Source organism: Embiotoca jacksoni, unplaced genomic scaffold, assembly GCF_022577435.1.
Source record: "Embiotoca jacksoni isolate LCO1_2020_lvr unplaced genomic scaffold, fEmbJac1.0.p SCAF_11, whole genome shotgun sequence".
NCBI lineage: Eukaryota > Metazoa > Chordata > Actinopteri > Embiotocidae > Embiotoca > Embiotoca jacksoni.
The window spans coordinates 7,366,982-7,392,553 of NW_027185241.1; the positions used below are offsets into that span (position 1 = coordinate 7,366,982).

A 25,572-nucleotide genomic window follows, 5' to 3' on the forward strand; every position below is an offset into this window, starting at 1 on the left:
ACTGGGGCTGCAACTGACTTCTTTCACATTTGTTCGCAAACACAGACGCACACGCGCATGATTCCAGTTTGGCTGTTTATTCAGAATAATAGGCTTCAAATATAATAATGCAAGCAACCAATTTACACACTCAGGATGCTGTATTGCTACTCCACCCTAGAACTGGGGGTTGCTATGGGATACTAAGAGAGAAAAGGCCATTCACAACACCATCTCACCATTTGATCAGGCAGAGGTAAGGAAAGAACTATACACACTGTGTAATATGATTGCTATGACTACATGAACCTTTGATTGGATGTATTTTGATCATTTCTCAGACTCAGCAGCGTCACAGAGGGACACTACCACCACTATAAACGCATTCAAGACAAACATTCACCCTCCCAAAAACACACACAAAAAAAAGAAAATGCACTGAAATGACCTGCAGTTGAGCTTCACATACATTCGCACTTAGCTTTATCTACCCTGTGCTACACTGAAAACTTCAGTTTCCTTTACTGCTTACTCTGCTGTACTGCTGACAGATTGCTGATTACTGTGGAGGATTTTTACAATAGCAGCAGCTGACATTTTCTGAGATTTCTGCAGTGTAGCTTGTAACACGCTAGTGCTGAGGAAAGTTTACTGCATGCTTCCTTTCACAAGCAGGAGAGAAAAGGAGGGCTGAGGTAGAGGAGGAAAGCTGAAGGCAAAAGAAGGTGAGAAATAAATAAGGTAATCTGTTCCACAAATTTGCTGCAGAGTCAGGTTGTTCAAAGGCACTTGGATCATGACAGGGGAAAATGGTAAAAGTTAAGGTGAAACACAGCAAGCAAAAATGAGTTTGTTTTTAGTTAAGAGGTTATGTAGTGTTTGTTGTTTGTAGCTATAACAATAAGGCGTGTAAGGAAGAAAAGCCCTTAACATATTTAAAGAAATAAAAAATAACCTATTTTTAGGTAAAATACTTCATGTTGGCAATTAAAATCATAAGTGATTAAAATTACAAAAAAGGCATTTCAAGCAGCCGTATAAAAGTGATGCATAGCCTTTAGAGCAAAAAATATGCCAGTCAGTGGTTCAACAGTTACAAAAACCCTTCATATCATTACACCTCACTATTATTCTGTGTGGAACTACAGTATCGTAGTGGTACAACATCCTTAGCCACCAGCAGAGTGGCGTGTCACATTATCTGATTATGCTAAAGAGCAGATAGTGGTTTAATTTTCTCTGTGGAGTTCATGTGAAGCAACCACAGAGCCTTCTGACAGGCTAGATTAAACTCTAGCAACATACTGAAAACCATTCAAAACTACAGGATTTACATGTTTATATCAGGGGCGATACTGCTGTACTGCTTAAACTGAACCCTGAAACACACCAGAAGACTTTTAATTTCTAACAGACTGTGACAGGAGCAGAATCACCAACCAGGGTTTGCACCGATCATCCGCAATTGTAAAAATCAGTCAGCAAACTGGCCTAAATTGGGGTTATAATCTCGCTTTAAATGGGTGCAGTGTATTCCTGGATTGCGCCTGTGGACTGAGGCCAATATGGCTCAAGTGAAAAAAGTTCCTGTAGTCTCTGATTTTTGAGAACCACCCATCACGTTTGCTATCTATAAAAAAAGGCATATATTTGTTGTGCATAAAATATCCTAATTTCTTGCCCCCAAAGTCTGTTTGTCTTCCCTCAGGCGATGTGTATATCATGCCTGATCAGTGGTCTGTTTACGTAGTGTGCCGTGAGGATGACAAAGTGGAGTACAACAGTGGTCGTATCATTAAGGGTCCTTGAAGTTCATGAAGGTTCTGAATTGTTCATTTCTGGACTAAAAGGAATCCCAGTGCTAAAATATTTTTCTCAGTGCTATTTTAAGATCAAAGGGCTTCAATTGAAACAGATATATCGTTCATGATAGGATCGGGGCCGAGGAGGAGTCGTGAGTAACGGAGAGTTTCACATTTTTTCCGAGTCCGTCTCAAAATAAAACTGACGTGCCCGTATGTTTCCTGAAGAGTTTTTCTCCTGTCCACACCGGCTACAAAGACATCTCTTCCTGATTCATGGAGACAGGGGACAAAATCCACAGTCCTTGTTCCGTGAAACAAAATGCATTTTTAAGTTTTAAAGTTCAGCTGAAGCCAATACAAGTCTTGAGTTAGACACACCACGTGAGTATCTTCAAAGTTATAGTCTTTTAAGTATAAACCTGCCTGCTTCTACACATGCGTGTTCCCTGCTAAGTTATCAGACAGCCAGGAACACAAAGTGGGATGATTTCAACTTCTTTCAAAGTACAACCATACTTTATCTTCCAATAACTTACTGAAAGGTTCATTACATACCAGTGCATAACTGTGTGTGCATATAGACTCACTCTATAGCTGTGCTCCAATACTACGCAATTCAAATGAAGCACCTTGCCACAGCCAATGAATTATAATACACTGTGTAAAATAAACATGTACAGAACATTACCCTGCACTAATATTGTTAATCAGGTGATTTTTTTTTTTTTTTTTTAAGCCTCATCTCCAGCTAAAAACCGACAAAATGAACCTCCTTCTTATGGCCTGCATGTTTTCACAGCGTAATCTTTTAACAGTTCTTGTTTGCCATGTACCCATGGATATACAGACACCTTTCACTGGATTACTATGATACTGAAGAAAACTTCACAATGTGATAATGCTCAGGCAGGAATATGTTAGGAGTTATAAGAAGCATTTTTTTTTTCTAATGATTTATAAGCAGATTTGTGGACATATATGTGATGAAGATCAGATATAGTGACATAAGAAAGTGTGAGTCACTGTGTTTACATGTGGCTGAATTAGGACTCTGAGAAGAGGTATGATTTTTGACTCACACTGGCAAGACTGACCTCATGCAGCTTCGTTGGCTCACATCTCTTGAACCATGTTTTTCTTCAACTATGCTGCTTCACAGCTTAAAATTGTTTTTTTGTATATATATATATATATAGACTGTAGTTCTAGTTTCTAGTTTTAGTCAAGTTTCCAGCACAATTTTGGTTATTTATATTATAACTCAATTTAATGATCTAATCTTGTTCTTATTTCATAATTTATGTTTGACTTCTGTTTCACAATGGAATTAATAAAGTACTCTAGCTATATCCCACTTGACTTGATGAACCAATATTAAATTTGATTTAATTATTCATTTTGGCACAGCACAAGGACTGGATTAAATCACTTTAAAAAAAAAAAGTATGGACAGGAGGAACAACAACTGAAAACACTGTCAATGTCGATATTGGCATGTGAGTGTTCTACTAACAGACTTAAAAAAATATGTGAACGTTTGCTGTAACGGGCATCTGTGAATCATTTGAGGTTGAAGGCCAGCAGGGGTCTCTCCTCCCTCCTCTGCCAGGGGCTTTTCTTCTCCTCCTCTCCGTCCTCATGTGCTGCATCGTCATCGGGGGAGACCGACAGCAGCGCATGGTCAGTCCTGAAAGTCACTCCCTCTGGCGTCGGCAGGGGAGGGGGAGAAGCAGGGGATGCAGAGGAAAGTGAGGGTGGATCCTCAGCTCTTTCCCGCTGCACATCCCCCTGATTCTCTATGTCACCCTCCGCTTTGTCTGACAGCATGAGTCCTGTTTTGCTGTCCTCAGGGCTGAGCTTCTCCTCCTCACTGCCTCCCCCATCCAGATCATCCACATACACCAGCTGGGTGTAGGCCATGGCTGGTGTTGCGCCCTTTGATCTGTCTCTCTTAACCTCTCTTTCCTCCCGCTCCGCATCTCTCCCCCTGCGTCCCACTCTCGGCTCGTTCAGGTCCACACCGGAGTCCAGGCTAGCATCGTTGCCGTTGCCGTGCCTTCCGCTACCTTGCTGACCTCCTGCACTTGGCGTGTTGCTGTGGCACCCCGCCCGCTGCAGGTCGATGTAAGAGTGTCGGATATGAGCATTGGAGCGTCCATCCAATGAGACAAACCAGGCCCGTGGATGAGGCAGAGGCTTTCCTCCTCTCAGCTCCATTAAAGTCTTTTCAGCCAACAAGGTGTCCTCACTGTTTATCTCCATGAGACCCGTTTCCCCGAGTGCTGCTGGAATAGAGAGAGACTCCGTCAAGCCCCGACCCTCTCCGTCACCCTGCTTGGAGGGACCTGGGGTGCAGTCAGTGGGGCTTTGCCCCAGGGGCTGTTGGGAATGTGAGGCATTGAGCTCAGCCTGGATGGTCTCTAAGTCACTTTGCTGGTCAGTCTGCAGCAGGAGGGCCTGACCAGACAGAGGGTGCTCTCCAGGCAGGCGCATGTAGTGCGCTGGGATCACCAATGTGGGGCGCACTCTCGGGTAGCCTTCTCCTCCACTCAATAGATCCACAGAGCCGCAGCAGAGCAGCTGGCCTGGCCGGGAGAGTAAGTGGGGATTGGTACGCTCCAGGTGGTCCACAGAGCGGGACAGAGGGTGGTCAGGAGCCCTGCACTCACATCCCTCCCCTCGACTGGGGGAGTGAGGAGGAGAGGAAGGGGAGATGCAGTCAATAATCCCAATGCTGCTCAGCTGTGTAGCTGAAATCTGACCGTGATTGGCTGATGACAGTGCATCTGAAATCTGGTTGCTGGACGAGCAGATGGAGGTGTATGATTGACGGTAGACCCGGTCGGTCCCGGATGAAAGTGCAGCCTTCAACTGGAACGTCTCCACAGACTGCCGGTAGTCTCTGCTGCGAGGCGTCAGATTGCCAAGAGATGATCCGTGGTGGCTGTTGTTGCCAAGAGAGGAGCGGCTGTGTTTGCTGTGATGGATAAGGCTGTGTTGACGTTGATTGTCTTGGTGCTCATACGAGCAAGGCTTCAGCATCGGAGTGGTCATGTCAGGTTCAGTTGCTGTGGAAACAAGCTCCAGCTGCACCTAAACATAACAATAAAATAAACTTTAGAAAAAAAAGAAAGTATACAACAGCCAAAAACAAAGGAAAGTGTTGAAATTGATTCGCACACATGACATGCATCATACAGCGGTTTGAGAAATTCAGTTGTGATTTTTCTGCCCACCACAGGGTTGAAAAACATAATACTCATTCTTCTTCCTTGTCAAAACCTGAGGTCTACATTACCCATAATTCATCTTAAGCACCAGAAGTTCTGTCAGAGATTTAGTTGTGTTATGCTTGAAGCAACTAATGTTGTCACGGCACCATTAAACAGACAGATGTGTAAAATCTGTGGAGTTTCCTTTTTAAACAAAGTAAAGTAGTCTGGCCACTGAGCTGTTCTCTGAAAGTGAGACAGACCTCGTTGCTGATGAGGTTCAGATGTGACATGGAGGTGGCTTGATCTCTCTTATTGCTGTCCAGACCAGAGGACAGTGTGAGCTTGCGGTGAGACCCTCGCGGCTTCAAACAGCGACGTCTGTGCAACACAGAGACACAGCAGAAGTTATAATTTCATCTTAAATCTGTTTGAAACTTCTTTCATACACATATTTTAACAATGAACAATAAATCTCTCTAAGTTTTTGCTTATAGTTGCAGTATAGCTCTGGTGTTTGTGCAGTTACAGTCTACTTTGTTTACATTTAATCAACATAAAACCTAAACTACTGCCAGACAGCTTATGTGACTATGGTCAGCTTGTATTTACATGGTAATCGATATATGTGGTACTGTTACCACAGTTGAAGAACTGATTCAAGTATAAAAAGAATGAGCCTTAGGCTTAGGAGGCCATTAATCCTTTAAAACTGCTCTTTATATCAATGTTATCAGGCAGACAAGAGTACCATCAGTAAGTTTAGATGATGTAATAATAGGTTGCTAAGCATGTCAGACACCAAAAATATTAAAAACAAGCTTTGTTGAAGTCAGTGTTATATTACATTTGTCATACAAGCATTCCTGTTCTTTCAATATTAAGACAATGACAGCATCTTTGTGAAAGCCTAAAATGGCACATTTACATTTTCCACATTAGAAGTGATTCATATTATTGTGCAGTATATCATCGACATTGTTAATATATTGCATGTGCTTCCTCATTCTGTAAACTTCTGGTGGATGGATGGGACATGTTGCTGGCTCAGTGGTTCACATACCTGCAGTAGTACAAGAGGATGCAGAGCAGGCAGAGCAGGATGAGAGCCATGCCTCCCAGTATCGCCAGCAGAAACACAGTGTGGTATGTGCTTATGTCCTTTGCAACCATTGGACCTATTTGAAAGACATGCGTCGTATAAAAGAAGAAACATAAACAGATAAGCTTGGCAAACTGTAGGTAAAAAAAATTTGGGGGGGTATTTGTTAAGATTGTATTAATATTTTACAGCTTTCTGCAAGACCGTCAACAAACAGTAGGTGCAGGTATGACCACATATCAGACCTGCCTGGATAAGTGTAATGCTTAATGAAGTAAACATCATTTTGTGTCAACATAGTTTCTCACCCGAGTGTAGAGGGGACATGGCGGCCACCCAATACCCCAGCTGAGGAGCAATGTAGGTCAGACTGAGCTGGTTTCCTTCCCTCTGCACGTGACCCCAACTGCTCTTTATCCAGGCACCTGCAGACAAGCACGCACAATCACACAGTTTAAAATCTAATTTCCCAACAATTATTCTGTGTGAGGACAACCGTAACAGAGTAATTTAGAGAACAAGTAACAACTGCATGTCCTGCAGCAGGCTCCCATCCGACGCTCCTTAATTTAGACAAAGCAGCACTACACTTAGTTGCATTTAGATACTGAACGTGCTGAGAGTAAATTAATGAATGTAAAAATCTTACAATTTGTAAAAGCAAACTTAATTAACAGGGTTTCTGCAGGGTTCATCTGATTTAATTTGAGACTTTTAAATACTATAATAAATCAAATTTAACACCTTTCTAAGGATCATGCCGACCAACCAATGAAAGTATGATGGAAGCGAAACATATGGACCTGGACCCTGATAAGCAGCAGATGGATGTATAAATGGATGTATGGAAGAACATGAAAAATGCCTAATTTGTTTAAGCATTTTCTTACTTCACATTAATGAGACTTCATGATGGGTTTACTAGCTACTGTGGCTAACAGTAGCAACAGTGTTGAATACAGGGCTGACGTTGCAGACTGAAACTTGAAATAACCAAAAGATTTACCAGCCTCCAGTATGCAAAACCCACTGTTAAAACTAACGTCTCTGTCTATAACTGTCTATGGCAAGAGAACATTTAAAATGAAATTCAAGAAGATGTCTTTTAAGAAACTCAACTGACTGCTTTTGTTTCTGTCTTGTCGAGACTTGCGGATATTCTGATTAACAACTGGAAAACTGTTAAACTAAAACTGTTTAATGTGAGTTGGTAGTACTTAGCTCACCCACAGGGAGGCAGCATGCAAATAACAGTAGGAGGCTATGAATAGGATAAAACTGAGCACAATAGCAGCTCCAGCACTAAAAACTCTTACAAAGCCAAAATACAATTGATTGATTAGGTCAGCTCCGACAGGAAAACATTTAGTTGTGCCCTTACATTTCCAATCCTCTGGGTCTCAGGGCTAAACAGCAATAGTCAGATTGTTACTTACTCAACATCAAGTGGTCAAGAATCTGCACCGGCATTAAGAATGGGGGGCACGACGAGGGAGAGGATATTGAAAGAGGAAAGACAAATATACAAGAGATGCTGAGATGGAAAACCACATCACAAGCAGAGGAAACAAGAAGGGACAAACAGGAGGAGTGGAAGGACAGATAAGGGAAAAGGCACAAGACAGAGGCAAAGAGAAATGAGAGAGGCAGCGTGACTCAGCACCTCTGACACTTTGACACACACACACACGCACGCACGCACGCACTCCTGCCCAGATTCACCCTGGTTATGTCTGAATTATTTCCGCAGGAGTCCTCTCTGTGACATTTAGTGAGTCTGTTCCCACGCTTCCATACAATACAGCGCTGACAGACCGGCAACTGCTCAAACACAAGGCAAACATGTATAATGTCAATATAGCCCATATATGACTTTGCTTCTTGCCCATTCATGCAAAGTCAACACAGCTAACCAAAGATAGTGGTCAGTTCATCTGAAGGAGCAGCGCCTATTTGCATCATTCAACTCCTGTCGGGATGAAGGTGTGTCTGTTTATGAATAACACACATACACATGACCTTGATCTGTTTGTATATGACATCATTTTGCTCCATGCTTGCTTGACGTCTAACAATACATGACAGGCTGTCAGTTACACAAGAGAAACAGGTTTCTGTTTATGTGCGAGTGTGTGTGTCATCCATGTGCACACTTTAAAAACAAAACTGGCTTCTTTGTGAGGCAGCCTGAAGTATTCCACCAAAGGCACCAGATGGATTTCAAACATTTCATTGTGCCTGTTTATTATCCTCAGTTTAACACATTCATAACCCCACACACACACACACACACACACACACATTTCACACACTTAACTGCTCAGTGAAGAAACTCAATCAGCCGGGCCTTTCTGTTGTGTTACTTATTTGGTGGGTTGCTAAGGAACATGAGATGTAGCCTGGAGAGTGGTCCGGAGATGGCTTCTGTTGTGGAAATACTCACTGCTACAGGCTGTGTGGAGGCTACAAGTGTGTGTGTGTGTGTGTGTGTGTGTGTGTGTGTGTGTGTGTGTGTGTGTGTGTGTGTGTGTGTGTGTGTGTGCGTGTGTGTGTGTGTGTGTGTGTGAGCGCTTTCAGGTTTTAATCAAAGCCCCTTTTATAAGCTCTGGATGTTGATATTTTGGGCACTTTACAACATAGCTCTGAAATCCTTAAACCGTCAAAGGAGCAAACATGCACCAGATTTAAAGGTCTCTGTTTAAAGATGTGTTCCAGTCATTGTTAGTTCTCTTGGAAGTTTATCCATGACTCTGCAGAGCATCACACAGGAGAACTGTTTTTAAAAACATGTGCTGAGAACGTTTCTTTGAGCTCAACTCATATCTGAGTTTGAGACGTGTACGTGCAAGCTGGATTTTTTTTTACTAGTTTGGTAACCAAACCTTGTTCAATAAGCATCTTATGATTAATGGGGAAATCTGAAGCCTGTATTGCTAGTCTTAACACAAGTACAGCTAGTGCTAACAATTTCTAATGTAGAAGGCATTTCTGGCGTTACCGTCAGCTCTACAGAGAGTTTCAGCGTCTTTCAGTTCATTATTTTGGTTTTCAGGCCTGAAACTTTACTGCTCGGCTTCGTTCTCTCTGCTCTAATCCATCCCTTTTTCAGCCACAGCAAACAGCTGGTTTCAGCAACAACAAAAAAATGTAATTCTACTGGCACAACACCAAACAGCAGACAAACTACAACTTGCTGGTGAACACAGTGAAACATTCAGCAGTTACTGTAGGAGCTGGTGGAGACCCAAAACAAAAAGGAAAGTGAATATTTTGACACAAACACACATTAAAATAAATACAAATGGTGCTTGGTATCTGCCAAATGTATAAATACTGTTCGATAATACGTCAATGTTTGTTTACAGCTTGTTTCTGCTGCCTCTACGTGCCAACAGAAACAATTACAATTAATCAATTATCAAAATTGCTGCAACATTTTCAGAACTACCATATGATTAACTGACTGAGCTTAAAATGAAGCAACACTGAAAATGTCATTTTACTAGAAGAATTTTAATAGGTCATACAAGACCTTTTTCCCGCACTGGCAGAACACAAATATAACGTAGATACACAGTTGGTCTGGAACTGAGACTAATGTACACGCACTGGGATGTTTAGTAGAGCAGAGACGTCTGACTGAACTGATGATCTAATCACTTGTTCAATGGAGCCCGTCCAAGAGAACTGGGTGTGTCATGGTGCGGGACGTTTCATAACACAGATTCAAAATTGCTGAAATAAATCAGTGGGTCCAAAAGGGCTTGAAGTGTCTCTGGTGTGAGAGGCAACACCGCAGAGCTCTTTCTGCCATTGTTCAATTATGTTCAAGATTTTAATGAGCCTGAGGAAATTATGTATCAATAGCCCAAACTTGTGATTTGTAGCAGTACTTCGATTTGCAGATTAATGTGGCGCCTTATGTTGGCCATTTTCATAACCTTATGAATAATTGCATTCATCAGTGTGATACAGAGCTACAAACTGTGGCCTTGCTGCACTGTGTGAGTACACATGTGGTTTGTGGAAATGCTGATATTGCGATTTTGTTTAACAAATCATTTACCTTTGGAAGTAGGTCTCATTTACACAGAAGTAAATACATTACCGAGGGTTTCTGATGTTACTTTTCAGAAGTATTTACACATATATCTACAACGGCTACCTGGATTAGAGAGTCAGAAAGCTTATGCGTGTATTTCAATCAGTACATACCCAAACGCGGGTCAAATCTCCAAGCTGGGATGTGATCATTTTCCTTCAGGCCACTGTCAGCCGGCAGGGGCACAGAGACTGTGATTGGCTCATTCACCTGCAGCTCCCCTCCATCGCTGGCCAATAGGTGAACAGAGATGGCTGCTACGGGAGTCAGCTCAAACTTCTTCTCGGTACCTTGTGAGAGCACAAGCATGAGAGTGTAAGAGAGGAAAATGCAGCGGAAAGGAAAGGGAGCGGGAGTAAGGTGCACAGGAGGGGGAGCAGAGGAGAAAGCAGGAGACAGTGGGTGGGGAGTGGGGGTGGACATAAAACAGCTTAGATAAAGGAGAGTCGGGAAAGTCAGACAGGAAAGAAAACAAGGGAAAGACAGGAAAGACAGGAAAGACAGGAAAGAAGGAAACGGGGGGGGGAGAGTGAAAAAAACTGAGAACACGAGGTTGGAAAGTGTCACGGAGGGAGAAGGTACATGCTGTGGGGTTGGGAAGCTATGGAGGAGTATTCAAGCTGAAGGATAAAGGAGGACACATAAAATCACACGCACATCAAGACGTGGATAAGATGCCTGAAAATGTGCGGGCACGGGGCTTGTGTTCAGTCAGAGAGCACACACAGGGGTTATTGTGTTTCAGGAGGTCAGATAGAAAGGCTTCTCCAGGGTAGCGTCTCTGTCATCTACCACCGCTGCTGCTCTTCACTCCCCACCCCTTCTCAGCAGCTTCCTTCCCTGTCGTCTGGGCCCGGCTCTGCCTGGCGCTATTTCTCTGATGGAGTCTTTAAGTTCTTTGCACTGAACCTCACCTGTGCCGTTGCCGCTGACAATCTGCAGGTGGGGAAAGTGCTGGATGTGTGATGGGGAGCTTGCCACGGTAAGCAGAGCAGTCAGGTTGGCGTAGGACGTGTTGGAAGGAAGACTAAGAGCTCTGCGCTGGAAATGAATACTGGGCTGGTTTCTTAAACCTATGAGAGTGACACAGACAAATGTCAGAAACCATGTGTAAGTAAATCCAGCTGTGGGATTTCAAATGAATTTTTGAAAATATCTTTGGCCCTTTTACCCTCACTTCAGTCGATGGGAGGAAATGTGGGTAAAGGGGGATGAGACAAACACAAGTCACTAGCTGAAATCAAACCAGAATGTTGCAATCATGAGGCTAGCAAATAGTGATTATTTTCATTGTAGATGAACATGTCGATGATTTTCTCAATTAGTCGATAAGCTATTTGGTCTTTAAAATGTCAGAAAATGGTGAAAAATATCCACCAGTGTTTCCCAAAGCCCAGGGTACAGCATAAAATCTCCTGTTTTGTCCCAACTAACTGTCAGCAACCAAAATATAATTCGATTATTATTAAAAAAGTACTAAACAAAAAAAGAAAATATTCATATTTAGGATACTGGAAATCAGAGAATTTTAGCATTTTTTTTAATTTAGAAATGACTCAATATAATAAAACAATTATCAAAATGTGTCGATCGACTAATCAAATAATTGACTCATCTTTGCAGCTCTATGGGCCTGATTTACTAAGATCTCAAATAAAGAGTACTAAAACTTTTTTTTTTTTTTTTTTTTAAAGTTTGCAAATTTTTTTGCACCTGTTTCACGGGTGATTTACTAAAAGTAATTGCGTCATTGAAATCAGGTGCAAATCGCTGTATTTAAATGAGGGGTTTGCGTGCGTTAAAGTGATTCCAGCAATGGAAAACAGAGCGACTGCAAAAGGAAAAGGAAATCTGATCTCATTGAAATGAAGAACTATAAAAATAACAAGAACAAAACGCTTTATAGGAGATTATCAGCAAAGAAGTCTATGCCGTGGGAAAAACAAAAAGGTGCAAAAAACAGCTTAATAAAACGTCAGCAAATAAAACAGGAGGGACGGTGGATGAGAGCCTCTAACAAACACCGATCAGCAGGTCCAGTTCTCTGTGATGAGAAGGTGACTTTTCATTCAGTGACTCGCGAGTGCTCGGTAGCCTTTTGTATCTGTGGATTCTGCCGGACACATTCAGGACCTCTAACAGCACACCTGAATAACAGGACGTGGTGAGATATCAAGCAGCGACACGCTGGAATGACCCAGAGGGAGGAAACCGCTGAGTCGCAATTTTTTTTTTTAAATTGCTGGTATTATGGGGCTCCTCTATGTTGTTGGCTGTAAATCATCAGTCACTTCATTCAATAACTCAGAAATGTCATCGCTGGACAAACGATATGTCAAAATATTTGTTTGCCTCTGACAAATGTTTAAACGCGTAGAAAACCACGTTCTCTACGTTTTCTTTAGTTTCCCTGCGTCTCCTTCTCACCACAATAAGAGCAGCCGTCTCTCCTGCTCAGTCGTACTGAAATACACACGCAATCACTTCTCCTATTTCTACTTTCAGGTTTAGTAAATATCATTGTATGCTAAATGTATGTATTTGCAATTCCCCTCCCAGTATTTTGGACGTTCGAGTAGAAGCGCCCAATATTACATGTGCATTCAGGCAAACACACAAAATGGACAACATGTGTTTAATTGCACATTTGAAAGACGCAGTTCTCACTGCACGTCGTTAGTAGATCAACTTGGAATTTTTTTTGCGGGTGAGGTGAAGTTTGCAGGTTATTTTAAACACGCACCTTTAGTAACTCTTTAGTAACTATAAGTATTAATTTCGGCCCAGTGACTAGGTGAGATGTGCACATGGGATTTTCCAGTGTATAAAAATGTAAAATGTTCACATCTCAGCTAAAACGTAAATGCAATATACACAACAGAACAGAAATAAATGTAACTATTAAGAGATTTTCTATTTCAATCTCCCTTTTAAACTCACTGCAGAAATCTAAAAGCCAAAAAGGATCACCTGACATTAACAGTCCCATCAAGCAGGCTGATGTTTGTTTTAGCATGTTTTACAAGGCAATTCTCTATTCCTCCTGTTCACCTAATGCCTTTTCATAAATTCAGCCATCAAATTAGTCTTAATGGAGGAAACTCCGAATCAATACGGTAAAGATAATGCCCTGCTCGACTTTTTCTCAGCCAGTGCCAGGCATCTTTACAATATTTTGCTCTGCAATTCATTGCTTTGTTATTATCTCTCTTCATCGCTGCCTCTGATCCAGTCTCTGCCTGCCATTAACAAATTGTACATTAAATGCAACAAAAAGAAAAACAAATTGCATGTAGCTGGACTCAGCAAGGTGATGTCATTGTGGTCCAACTGTGCCGAGTGCACATTCCTGATCAGTGAGACACAGGCCCAGCTGTACACGAGTGTTCTTCTTGTGCGCAACATGATTTTTGGGCCTGCAGTTTGAGTGAAACGTTCATGTTTCACGTCCAGAAGTTCAGGTGTTAAATGTTATTTCCGTTCGGTGGGTGTTTTTGTGAAAGGAAATGACCGTTTCTGTTCTTTGTGCATTCTCTTCCTCAACTCTTGTCTTTTTCCCTCCACTTTTCTTTCACCTCATCTGTTCCTCCTTCTGTTAAACACTGCTCTGCCCATCCCCCTTTCTCCCCTATTCTCTCCAACTGCTCCACCCACAAACCCCACTTCCCAGCACATACTGTATCCACCTCCTCTTTTTATTATCTTTCCTTGTGCCACACGCCAAGCTTTAGCACTCCCCAGGGCACCCAAGTTCAGAGCATCGTGACAAACGGAGTGTGTCGGACAGAGGGCAGGACTGCGCTCCGCTCAGGCACGTGCTATGACCAGTGTGTACTCAGGAGGTTTACATGTTAATGGCGCCTGTATATTTATGGGAGAAGTTTTTTTTAGTCAGACAACACAGCTGACATGTTAAATTACTCCCTTGTCGGTCACATACGCACAAAAGACACAGCAGACAAAAAGGCTCAATTGATTTGTCTGCGTGAGAAAGCCTTATCTAATGTAATTACATCTTAACAAAGAGGCTGACTAACAAAGCCACGCTCATGATTTAGATTTGTAAGGTATACATGATGGAAGAAGGTGGATTTTTCTATTTTTGTACCCACTGAAAAATGTGCACAGCGTTCGGAGAGCTACGCAGATCTAAATCTTCTTGCAAAGGGAAACACAACAAGTTTTGGCTGCATGGAAACAAAATCTGGTTGAAAAATTGAGATTCAAACTTCATTCTTGGCACTAAAGCATGTGGCACAACAATCCGACCACAAAGTCCTTTAGTAGCTGTTTTGGAGCTTTTGATTGCATCACATGATCTTCCTCAGCAGATGGAGTTTGCCCAGTTGTAATGGAGGTGTAAATGTTGAAATGGACATTTTTCAGAGCTTTTGAAGGATTTCACCAATGTTGGCTTAATATTTGAGATTTTAACTTCATCACATCACAAGACCTCCCTCATCTGACCAGGAAGGTCTTGTGATATTACGGCCGATTGACCTCGTGATCAGACTGTTTTGCTACCTGGGGGAAATTAGTTTATTAAACTATAAACTACGTTTTTAAGATGAAAATGGTTTCCGAAAACAAAAACAATGTGCTGTTTGCATAGCTATAAAGACACACACACACACACACACATACACATACACACACACACACACACACACACACACATACACACACACACACACACACACACACACACACACACACACACACAGAGTGTATTTACCTTGTAAGCCTAACAATCTCAACAACATCTTCGTACACCATAAGGGTAGCAGCTCTTTCTGGTAGCAGGTCCAGGCTGATAGAGGAAAATACTAGAAGAGAAACAAAACCACACAGAGTACACACTGCATTAACTGATGGAATGAATACAACATCAGATTAAAAACGGACAGCAATCCACCTGGCCACTTTACTGATCACTATCATAGATAACAAGTCATTAAAGCGTCTTTATACATTTTTAATAGTCCTGCTTTCATCCTGTCCGCTGTGCAGGACAGAAGCTTGACCCAGCAAACTGCACTTCTTTCCTCTTCCTTCCCTCTTTTCACTCCTCCATTGTTCAGAGCTGGTAAGCGTGATAATCCAATTGGCCGCCGTTCCGTTGGCTCATAATAACCCCCCTCCTGTCCACCTCCTCGCTGAGACACACACGCACACAATGTACCTCAGACTACTGGGAGGTATTTTGTGTGCGAGTGTGCGTGTTAGTGAAAGGGAAGCTTAAGCGGCCCCCTTGCTGGGTTTTGGCATCTACTGTAATAAATTAGTAATGGAGCACTCCACTCATCATTAGCTCACACACCTGGCACAAACTTCCACAATTCTTAGTACACACACATGCACACACACACACATACACAAAACTGGGAGCGCACATGAAATCAATAACATGCATGCGCATACTTTAAGGAAACACTACCCTTCTAAATGAGGCTAATTCACAATCCCCCTTATGCATTGGTTCTAAAATATCTCACACACACACACACACACACACACACACACACACACACACACACCACACACACACACACACACACACACACACACACACACACACACCTACCTACCAGGTAATCTGGAAGGAGTCCAGGGTACTGAATTTGGCACATATCCCTGTTTGGTTGCGGTGACGACTAGCGGTGTCCCAAGGCGGTACGGAAAGCGCAGGTAGGTGTTGCCATCAGCTGAGGAGGTTTCCGTGGTTACAGAAGTGTGGTTGGCGAAGAGCTGTACGGCGGCTCCAACCAGGGGCTGGTGAGTGCTGGCGTCGCTCAGGTGAACCTTCAGAGTCACCTCTGTGAACAGACAGAGGATTTAGTGAGCCATGTGCACAGTGTCTGTTCGGGTTGATGTGAAAACAAAACACTGCATTTAGTCTAAACCGCAGTGACAAGCAGTGATATACAGACCTGAAACACAGTGCTGTTATAATTACAGCCATCTAAATTACAGTCCTCTCATTCACTGGGTTTAGTTTCAGTGCCAGGCCTTTGCCTCTACATCCCAACCAATCACAAAGGGATGGCCGCCTGACCATTTCCTGGACTCTGACCAAGGACACTTCCCCTCTAAAACAATAGACCATTTCCCTCTCTCACGGAAACCTTGGACTTGATGGGAAAAACAACTCCACATATAAACACCTTTTTTGATGGAGACGAGGAATAAAAGAAATGTTAAGACACATCGTCTGTTCCAATGTCCCTATGGGCTGCACAATAACATCTCTAACAATAAATCTTGGGTCCCAATCTGTGTGATACAATATACAATACAAGTTTTAAGGTACTGTATGTGAGATAGAGCAAAGAACGCCTGATAAATCGGACCGCTGCAGTGTGAATATAAAATAGATCTGCGGCGATTAGATGGTTAATTGGTCAGTCAATGCACAGATATTTATTCTGCAATTACTTTTGATCATTTTAAGTATTTTTTTAGCAACATGGTCTACCTTCTCAGCTCCTGTCACATATGATAGCATCTGAATAGCTTTAAGTTTTGGACAATTTGTAGAATGTAAAAAGCTATTTGAATACAACTACAGAAAAATACAGAAATCATTTTGTACTACTTTATTGCATTTCACATATAGAACAAATCACTGGTAAATTAAGAGATAAAAGACCCAAAAAGTTGCACGACCCATGAACTTCAGCCACCAAAATGGACGTGTCACTTGTTTTCAAAATGAAGCAAAACAATAAAGTTCTGGCAATGTCAGGTATTACAAAACCTCAAAGAGGAGGAGGAGGAGTGGAATTAAAGTATTGGTCGCCTTTAAGGAGGGCCGCAGGCAGCGCTGTTGTTTGAAGGACGCTTAGAAGAGGTGACTGTCGTAACATAAATTTGTCTTTAAACCGGGTAAAAAAAGTCTAAGTACCTGACAAGATTTATACTGAATATTGTTGCATTTGCAAACATTTTCTTTTGGTCTGTGTCAGCAATTGCGACTCTCATTCTGCTGTGTTTCTGATGACCCTTACCTGGAAATTTAAAACAAAACTGCTCAATAGTTAGACACTTTCTTTAAATATTGAATAAAACCAGAATGACCTACAACAGGATCACACATTGACATAGCTGCAGAACATGGTCATACAATGCGAAAAGAGAGAAACTTGTCATGTCAATTTGGCCGAGTGGGTTTGAGATAAATATGTAGCATATCTATCATCATTGGGTTTCATTTGTTGTTATATTCTGATTGCTTAGTTTTCAAACATGACTAGTAGCACCGGTTTCGTCGTGAAAATTTCGTCCTAGTTTTCTGACACTGTTGATGTTTTCAAACAGATTTCTTTCCCTGCAGCTCGACTTTTGTCTGAGACAGTTTAAAATTGCTCAGTGGAAAGTTGTCTTAATTGACATTTGAAAATTTGAACACTGACACTACCACCCTGTAAAGCCTCATGTAGTTTTGTTTAATAAACAGGCAACTCGAACGCTATACGTTTCAGCACATTCCCAGGCTGAAAAACAAACAAAAGGTCAATTTCATCTTCATATCCCAGAGGCATGATAAAAACAAACTTGGCAGAAAACACTATAATTTCACCACCACACAAACACACGCTGTCCCTCTGTCTCTGCACACATGACAACGTGGACCCTGTTTGATCACATGCTGCCGGCTGACCCATGGTGACCTTTCAATCATGACTGAAAGGTTTCCCCCTTTACCAAAACATGCCCACCTCCCCCATACTCACTGCAACTGAATTTTGCCATAACTCTTCCTTGTAACCCCACCCACTGTGACACACACGCTAAAACATACATACCCCTGGCTAGTCAAATCCCCCTCCCCCCTCTCAGGGATCCTCTGGTCAGCGAGGAACCACTCAGACAATCTTGAGTGGAGAGTTCAGCCTGAGTGCAGGCTCCACCTAAAAATGGAGTTTTGCACCAAATGGCACCTTTGCATGAGTGGAAGGTGTATGATAGCTCAGTGCGAGGTGAGATTTGGCAGAACCACCTGCCAATCTCAAACCAAAACACATCATTATGCTCTGGATCCGCTATTTCTTCACTTCATTCCTCTCCTTTATTACATTTGTACCTAACAGCAGAAGGATTGGAAAACAAGAAGACTGGATTTCCCCCTCTGACAGAAACTCCTCTCTGCATTAGGATTGTGTGTGTGTTAAGAGTGTGTGTGTTTGCTTGAGCGATCCTGAGCTCACTTCCTCTCCCACTCCCACTGATATGCTGCTAGGGGTACCAGCTGTGCTCACTTAAAAAAAAAATACAAAAAAATAAAAACCTCCCCTGGGAGACTTCAGACTGACATGCACGCGCGCGCGCGCACACACACACACACACACACACACACACACACACACACACACACACACGCACATATATAAATGCAGTCCCCTCCCAGTCCTGAGCCAATAAATCAGTACTGAGGTGACATCATTGTTAAACAAGCTGGGAGTCTCCTCTCTGCTCTGACACACAGGGAAGAGGGAGGTGATCGGGACCCTGATTCTGAAGCAAAACCTGCAGAATGGACTCCTTATCTGTGTGTGTGTACTGAGCACCATACGGAGAATAGAGGCATCAAAGAGTTTTGCCTGCCCAGCGCTGCGATCTCATACCAATTATCCTCGGCCAAATCAGCAGGGTGGTTGTCTGTGTTTGGAGGCAAGCAGAAAGAGACACACTCAAGAGGAGAAAACCACAGAGAGAGAGAGAGAGAGAGAGAGAGAGAGAGAGAAAATGTGTGTGCATGTTGTCTCCCCACTACAGCTTGAGTTAAGTTTCAGAGGCCAATCATTTCAGCACCACGAGGTGCGAAAAACTGGAAATGGATGGTATGGCTGGCCTCCACTGGGCGTAGAAGACGGTTTGGTGTTTTGCCACGCATAGCAGGAGGGGCAAGCTGATGCTTTCTGCACATGAGGCTGAGTGGCAGGCGTGTTTGTATACAATATTTAGTATAACAATAGCTGCCACACTAACGCTCACTGCTGCATTATAATCAGCCATTTACTCGCACGTTACCAGGGTCCAAAGGGATGTCAGTGTAAACAAACAACAACAACAACAAGCATTTAATTCATGAATTGCATTAGACAGATAAACACACAATTTTCACATTTGTGAAGCTATAACAGGTAAACATTTGGTGTTTTTACTGAATATAGATGCTTTTAATGAGTCAATTTAATTAATCCTCTGTGGACAATGGGAGTACCATATCAATTACCTTATTAATCATAACAACTGTTGCCGGTATATTTTCTGACAAACCACTAATTAAGTAGTCTGATAAACTGACTCAGCTCGACAGCAGTGTAACAAGAGGGGGCAATTTTACCATCTCAAGCAGAAGCATGTGGCTGATTTCAAGAAGACCCAGAAATCATGTGATTAGTGGAAGAGCAGGAGTGTAAACAATAAAAAAACAACACACTGCATTGGCACAGCTTTGGATAGCCAAAACTCTGGAGAGTTATTTAATACAGTAAATAAACATACTACAAATATACCAAGCAATATCATCGTATTGTTATGACACAATATCACCAAACCCTGCTGACGAGCAAAACAACAATTCATCATTTGAAGACTGCAGAAACAAAGCACTGCAGTAAACTAGACAAGACTATGAGAACTACACCATGCATGCCTCTTTAACCTAAAGCACCAGCACACTGTTGCTTGTGTTTCTGGATTTAATAACTTGTTCAACCACAGCAAAAAAACACATCACAATTACTGAGTTTTTTTTTTTACCATTTGAATAAACAAAATATCTGCGGTGATCTTAAAAGAAAACAAAATATGCATGACTAGACAAGAAACACTATGAATACTCCAGTGGGACAAGGGACACACAACATGGTGAAAACCGGTCCTCAACATGTCACAGCATGAAAACGGTCAGGTGCAGAAGGAAAATTATAAACACACACGCACTCCTATCTGTTGAACTAAAGCCCTACTATTACAAGCAAAGAAACGGCTATCAATAGGCCTGCTATTTTCCCTCATCTGGATTAAAAGTAGGATTAGATAGCGATTGTCAATCCCATTAACTCAGCAGGGGAAAGAGCAATTAGGTGACATCATTAAGCTGGAGAGCAAATGGATTCCCTTCATCTTACCTCAGTAAATATTCCAGTCAAAATAGGGTACTGTAAACCATTACAGCGTCTGCTCTTTGGCTACGGAGGTTGCTGACCCCGTGCTTTCTCATGACCTGGTGCGTCCTCCTCAAAGCGGGCTGATGTTTGCACTCACGCCAGCATCTTGTGATTAAAATCAAGTTTGGCTAGCTGGTGACAATATGATTTCATCGCTCTACTTCCTGGCAGTCCTAGTCCAGCTTCAGCGAATGTTTTTCTACTGGAGATGCAATGCCATGCCTATTATGGGCAGCAGTAATGCGAGTGAGATCTATATCTGCGGGTAGATTGTCTGTCTGGCTCCACTCATCCATGTTGTTTGGCGGACAGGCGAGGAGAAGTCCTCAGTATCGACCTGAACACACCCCCTCAGGGACAACCGAAGGTCAATCTGAGGCGAAGTGAACACCACGGCAGGAGAGAGAAAGGAGAAAACAGAGAGCAGATAGAGGCTGGGACCGACATCAAAGCACCACAATCTTGCAAATTATCAAGGCATTTATAGCCTGTTTTTAGCTTTAACACAGCTGGTAACCTGTTTTCATGCATGATCAGGGCCTCTAGGATCTCCCTCCAGAGTTTCTCTGGGATCTTTGCGATCAAAAATACTTCAGTAGCTTTTCTCAAAAATTGCGATCCATTTTTTAAGGTTGTTTTTTTGTGATAAAATGGTCGGCATTATAAGAACTGCACACCGAGGAAAACAAATGAGATTTTGTTTAACTGTTATATTTCGACTTTAGACTTTATTAATCCCACAGTAGGGAAATTTTGTTGTCACAGCAGTATAGAAACACGGGTAGGAAAAAAAAAAAAGGTGCACACAATAAGAAAAAATTACAAATACGTACACAATAAAAATGAGAGAAAAAAAGTAAGACCAATAAATAAATACACACACAAACTATATACACAAAAAAAATTCATAAATACAGCTTCTAATAAAGAAAGAGTCACAGTCACCAGAGTAATCACTTCCTATGATGATAAGCAAAACAGACCACATTAAGGGCAGCAAATAGGATAGAAGTTCTCTTCTTTTTCACATTTTCTTAACATAAAGAAGCATTGGCTCAAAATTCTCAAGTCATAAATGTGACTTCACAAATCAAATACTATGAGACTGCAGTACAAAATACATAAGACTGCATCGCCATTAAAAATAAGTGCTTTTTAATATATTCAACATATACTGCATGTACAAAGTCCAAAATCGTGAAATTCAACTTGTACTGTACAATGAGATTATTGAAGGGAAGTGCAATGACTGGCAGTCTAATTCTCATGATAAGACCACATTTCCCATAAACCCCGTCACTTCCAGTCTTTTTTAATTTGTTGGGGTCAAACAGCCAGTGGTTTGATTTGATGATGATGATGAGAGGTTGAAGAGGCTTGCTGACAGTAAATGAGGAGTTATTTTTGTTGATAATGCATGTTTTGTTTGGAGAGGCTTACTTTGTGCTGTAATGCCCTCAGGTGAGCTTTTATTGAGCACTTATGAAAGTACTGATGACAAGTCTTAAACGAAAAGTACTTTAAAAACTTAGCTTAAAACACCAGGGACTAACTGTACAACTTAAAAGGAAAACCAGCATGATGCATTTTTCCAACTATCGCAGATTTTCAGCGATAGTTAATGTATGTTTACGTTCATTTGTAGTGAAAGGACCAAATCTAAGCCAGCCAGAAAAAAAAGAAAGCGAACACAAACTACTGCGATGTCCATGTGTCGTGCATGGGAGTGAGAGATATAAGTGATGGGTAAAACAGATGTGGCGCCACATTTGTAGCTACTGTGACAGAGCAGCTTTGAAGTTGGTGACTGAATGAGATGCCAAAAGATTACAGTGATTCATAATTGCCTTTAAACTTTGCATGTGTCTGCTGCTGTGGGACGGGAAACCCTCTCACAGACCTGCAGACGTGAGCTTGTATGTTGCAAAGTTTACTGCACAGACCTGACTGGGGAGAAAATCCATATTTTCATGTTCCACATCTCTTTGATGGTGGCTGCTAACACCGTTATCTGCAGACTGAAGGTTTGTTACACTTTGCCCAAAAATGCAATAGTAATTTTTTTTTTATGCAACTTCTTTTTCGACCCAGTGTACTTTGTAGTAAATATTTACGTTTGGTTTAATATGATACATTAGATCTATCCATATATCTATCTATCTATCTAAAGTTGATTTTCTGTGTTATCTGCTGGAACACATCTAATCACATCTTGTTTTATTTTAGATAAGTATAATAAAAACTAAACAAAAATTTAAAAAAAAGCTGCTAAATGTTAAATACCTTACACTTAGGCCGACTAAATGTTAACATTTTCTGTTTATTATAGTAAAAAAAAAAGACTAAATTAGGGTGCTAGGACTTAGTTGGACAAAACAAGGAATCCGTAAACATGTCTGCATGTGCTCTGTTGTTATCCAGTTTCCACCATTTCTACACATGCAAATCAGGAAGAAAAAAAAACATAAGTAGTAAGTAAAGTAGTTGAAGTCTGAGCTCAGGTATCAACACTAAGTATAACATTTGAGCTTGTAGGGACTCAGTTGCTGTGGCACACCTGAGTGAGGTGGGTTGCTGCAGTCAAATACCTTGAAGCAGGACTTTTTCAAGTACAAACAACACAAAAGCATCCAAAAGCTGTCCAGTTAAATTTGATCATGTAAAAGATATGTAGAATATAGAAGAGATGTGGTCAAATACACTCAAACACTGTATTTACTGAAACAGAACAACGCTTTAAAAAAAATAAATCAATAAAAAAGACAAATCACAGCAGCTGGACTCACTGCTGAATTAACCGGGGTAAATATGAGGGCATTATTTTCCACTCGTTTAACTTCAGCAGTGTGAAACAAAGTTGCCCCGAAATGTGGTTTTAATCCGAGCACACAACAACAACAACAACAACAACAACGCATTGCATTAGCAGCATTTTTGTAGACGGCGAAGTTTCCGTGCTCGTTTGTGCCACCGGCTAACTTGCTAACACGTTAGCCGAGTTTAGATCACATCAGCATCCGAGCAGGCTAGCGGCTCTGTTAGCCTCCGAGAGCAGCCTTTGCTTTAGCCGCTTCCGAGACAAGACAACCGGACAAAAATGTACTTTATTTGTATTTTATTTAATTAATTTTTTTTTTTTTTACCTTGTGTGGCTGCGTCCTCCGGTAACGTTTTGGTGGCAGCTTTGGAGACGAGGTATCCCAAAAGGCAGAGTACAATCGCAGCGGTCCCTCTCCGCTCCGCAGCCCGCATCACTGCAGATGTGTGTGTCAACGCAAAACGGTTCGAGAAACAAAAGTAGAAACCCAAATTTGTTTTTTGTTTTTTTTTCCGCTTTTATAAACTCACAGTTTGCCCACTACAGCGTTTACTGCGCACAGGAGGCGACTCTCCATGTTTAGCAGCATCAGCGGTCCTGATTTTCTGCCTGTAAAGCTGCGTTTCCTCTGCCCTGTCGTGCATCCCCAGCCCTTTCACGGCTCCGTCGCTCGCTTTTTTTTTTTTTTCTCATCGACGGGCCGGGGTCAGGGAGAAAGACGGCCCCATTCCTCTGAGCCACATGCCCCAGAACAGCACCAACAGGCGGCTTCCTTCGCACGCAGCACCGCAAACCTCCCCGCGGACCTTCAGCGCCACCTGCCGGGCAAATGAACGCAGGACGTTTCTCAGCTTCTGGGAGCTAAGGTTTGCAGACCTTTGAGGTCACTGGTTTTGGGTCATTTTGCACAACACATAAGCATGTGTGCAAATAAGCAGCAATAAAGTAGCTGAAAGCCCCACTTGAGTAAAAATACAGATATCTGACCAGAAAATCACTTTGGTGAAAGTCACTCTTTTAAAAATGACTTTATAGAAGTTATAAAGTAGGCTTGGCTCTCCCGATATTTACTGTGCTTAAGTTTCAAGTGTTTTTTTTTGTTTTTTTTTAATACTAAATGAACTCACTTATTGAAAGTAAAAGTAGCTGCAGTTATTAAAAAAGCCGTCGGAATTGTGAAATTTATTGTCTACTTTTAAAGTACCTAAAAGTGAAAGTGTAAATGCTCTCTGCCAGTGTTTTAATATTATGAATGATGTTTGTGGATTAATATTACTTTTTAATGAATGTGCACTTTAGTGCTGTATTTATTTGAGGTTGTGCTTTTTTTGAATACTTTATTTACTGTTGGTTAGTTGAATCTACAGTAATGCAGACTATTTCATTAGATTATAATGTGTTTGTTATCATTTCTGTTCTATAAGAACCACGTATCTCTAAAAAGTCTACAAGCTCAGAAACAAAATACATTTTCCAGCCGGGTATGAAAAACTGTAATCTTAAAAGTAAGACAAATATAAAGGAGTAAAAGTAAAATATTTGCTTTTGAGTTGTAGTGAAGTGGAAGTATAATGCTGCAAGGCAAAAAAGGTCAAATTTGTACTTACTTGAGTTTAATGTACTTGGTTACATTAAACCACAGATGCTAACAACGGCCAGGACTTCATAAAATGGATCTCAGATATTGTGTTTTCAGCTTGCTCTATTGCCCAAAAGTGGCCAAAAATATACGAATGCAGTTTGTAGTAATAAACGTCTTGTGCAGAAGTCAGTTTATAAAAAAAAAAAAAAAAAAAAAAAAAAAAATATGTATATATATATATATATATATAAGCCTGACTAGCAATTGTGAATTTGAGAAAAAAGGTGGAATTAATTACATGCACGTATGAAACAAAAGTTCCCCACTGTGGGATTAATCAAATCTAAATCTAATCTAATCTATCTAATCTAAATACTGAAAGAACAGCCCACATACACTATTCTTTGATCGTGTTGGGCTCTGGCCATTTAGGCTGTGTAAAGGGAATTTCACAAGTACATGAAAATCATTAACAAAACACTCAAGAGATTTGAGGTCACAAAATTATTTTGCTGCAGTGACTGAACCACAGATAAGTTACATCTTTGACCTTGTTAATGATATTATTCCCTAAACTAAAACACTGCTCTTTTGCAAAACAGATTTACATTTAATTGTCACATATGGTGTTTGCTTACAGATCCCATGCAGAGCATGTTTAAGGATATATACAATTGTGCTTTTGTCATTTGTGTTTGATATGTTTTTTTCTCAATTAAATGCAAGTTCAATTACCTGTTTACAATTTTTTTTTAAATGATGTCTATGCCTCTGTCGTTTAAAAACACAGAATATAT

At 41.4% G+C, this 25,572-nt stretch overlaps 1 protein-coding gene across 1 annotated transcript; it reads right to left on the reverse strand.

The window, feature by feature from the left end:
* Nucleotides 1-61: 61 nt before the first annotated feature.
* On the reverse strand, nt 62-23,960 carry fam171a1 (family with sequence similarity 171 member A1). Its single transcript, XM_069142828.1, has 9 exons — nt 23,519-23,960; nt 15,789-16,016; nt 14,945-15,026; nt 11,115-11,284; nt 10,314-10,490; nt 6,407-6,523; nt 6,060-6,174; nt 5,260-5,377; nt 62-4,877 (listed from the first exon to the last, which is right to left on the reverse strand). Exons 1-9 carry the CDS (start codon nt 23,625-23,627, stop codon nt 3,345-3,347), a joined length of 2,649 nt encoding a protein of 882 aa, XP_068998929.1. The 5' UTR covers nt 23,628-23,960; the 3' UTR covers nt 62-3,344.
* Nucleotides 23,961-25,572: the final 1,612 nt, after the last annotated feature.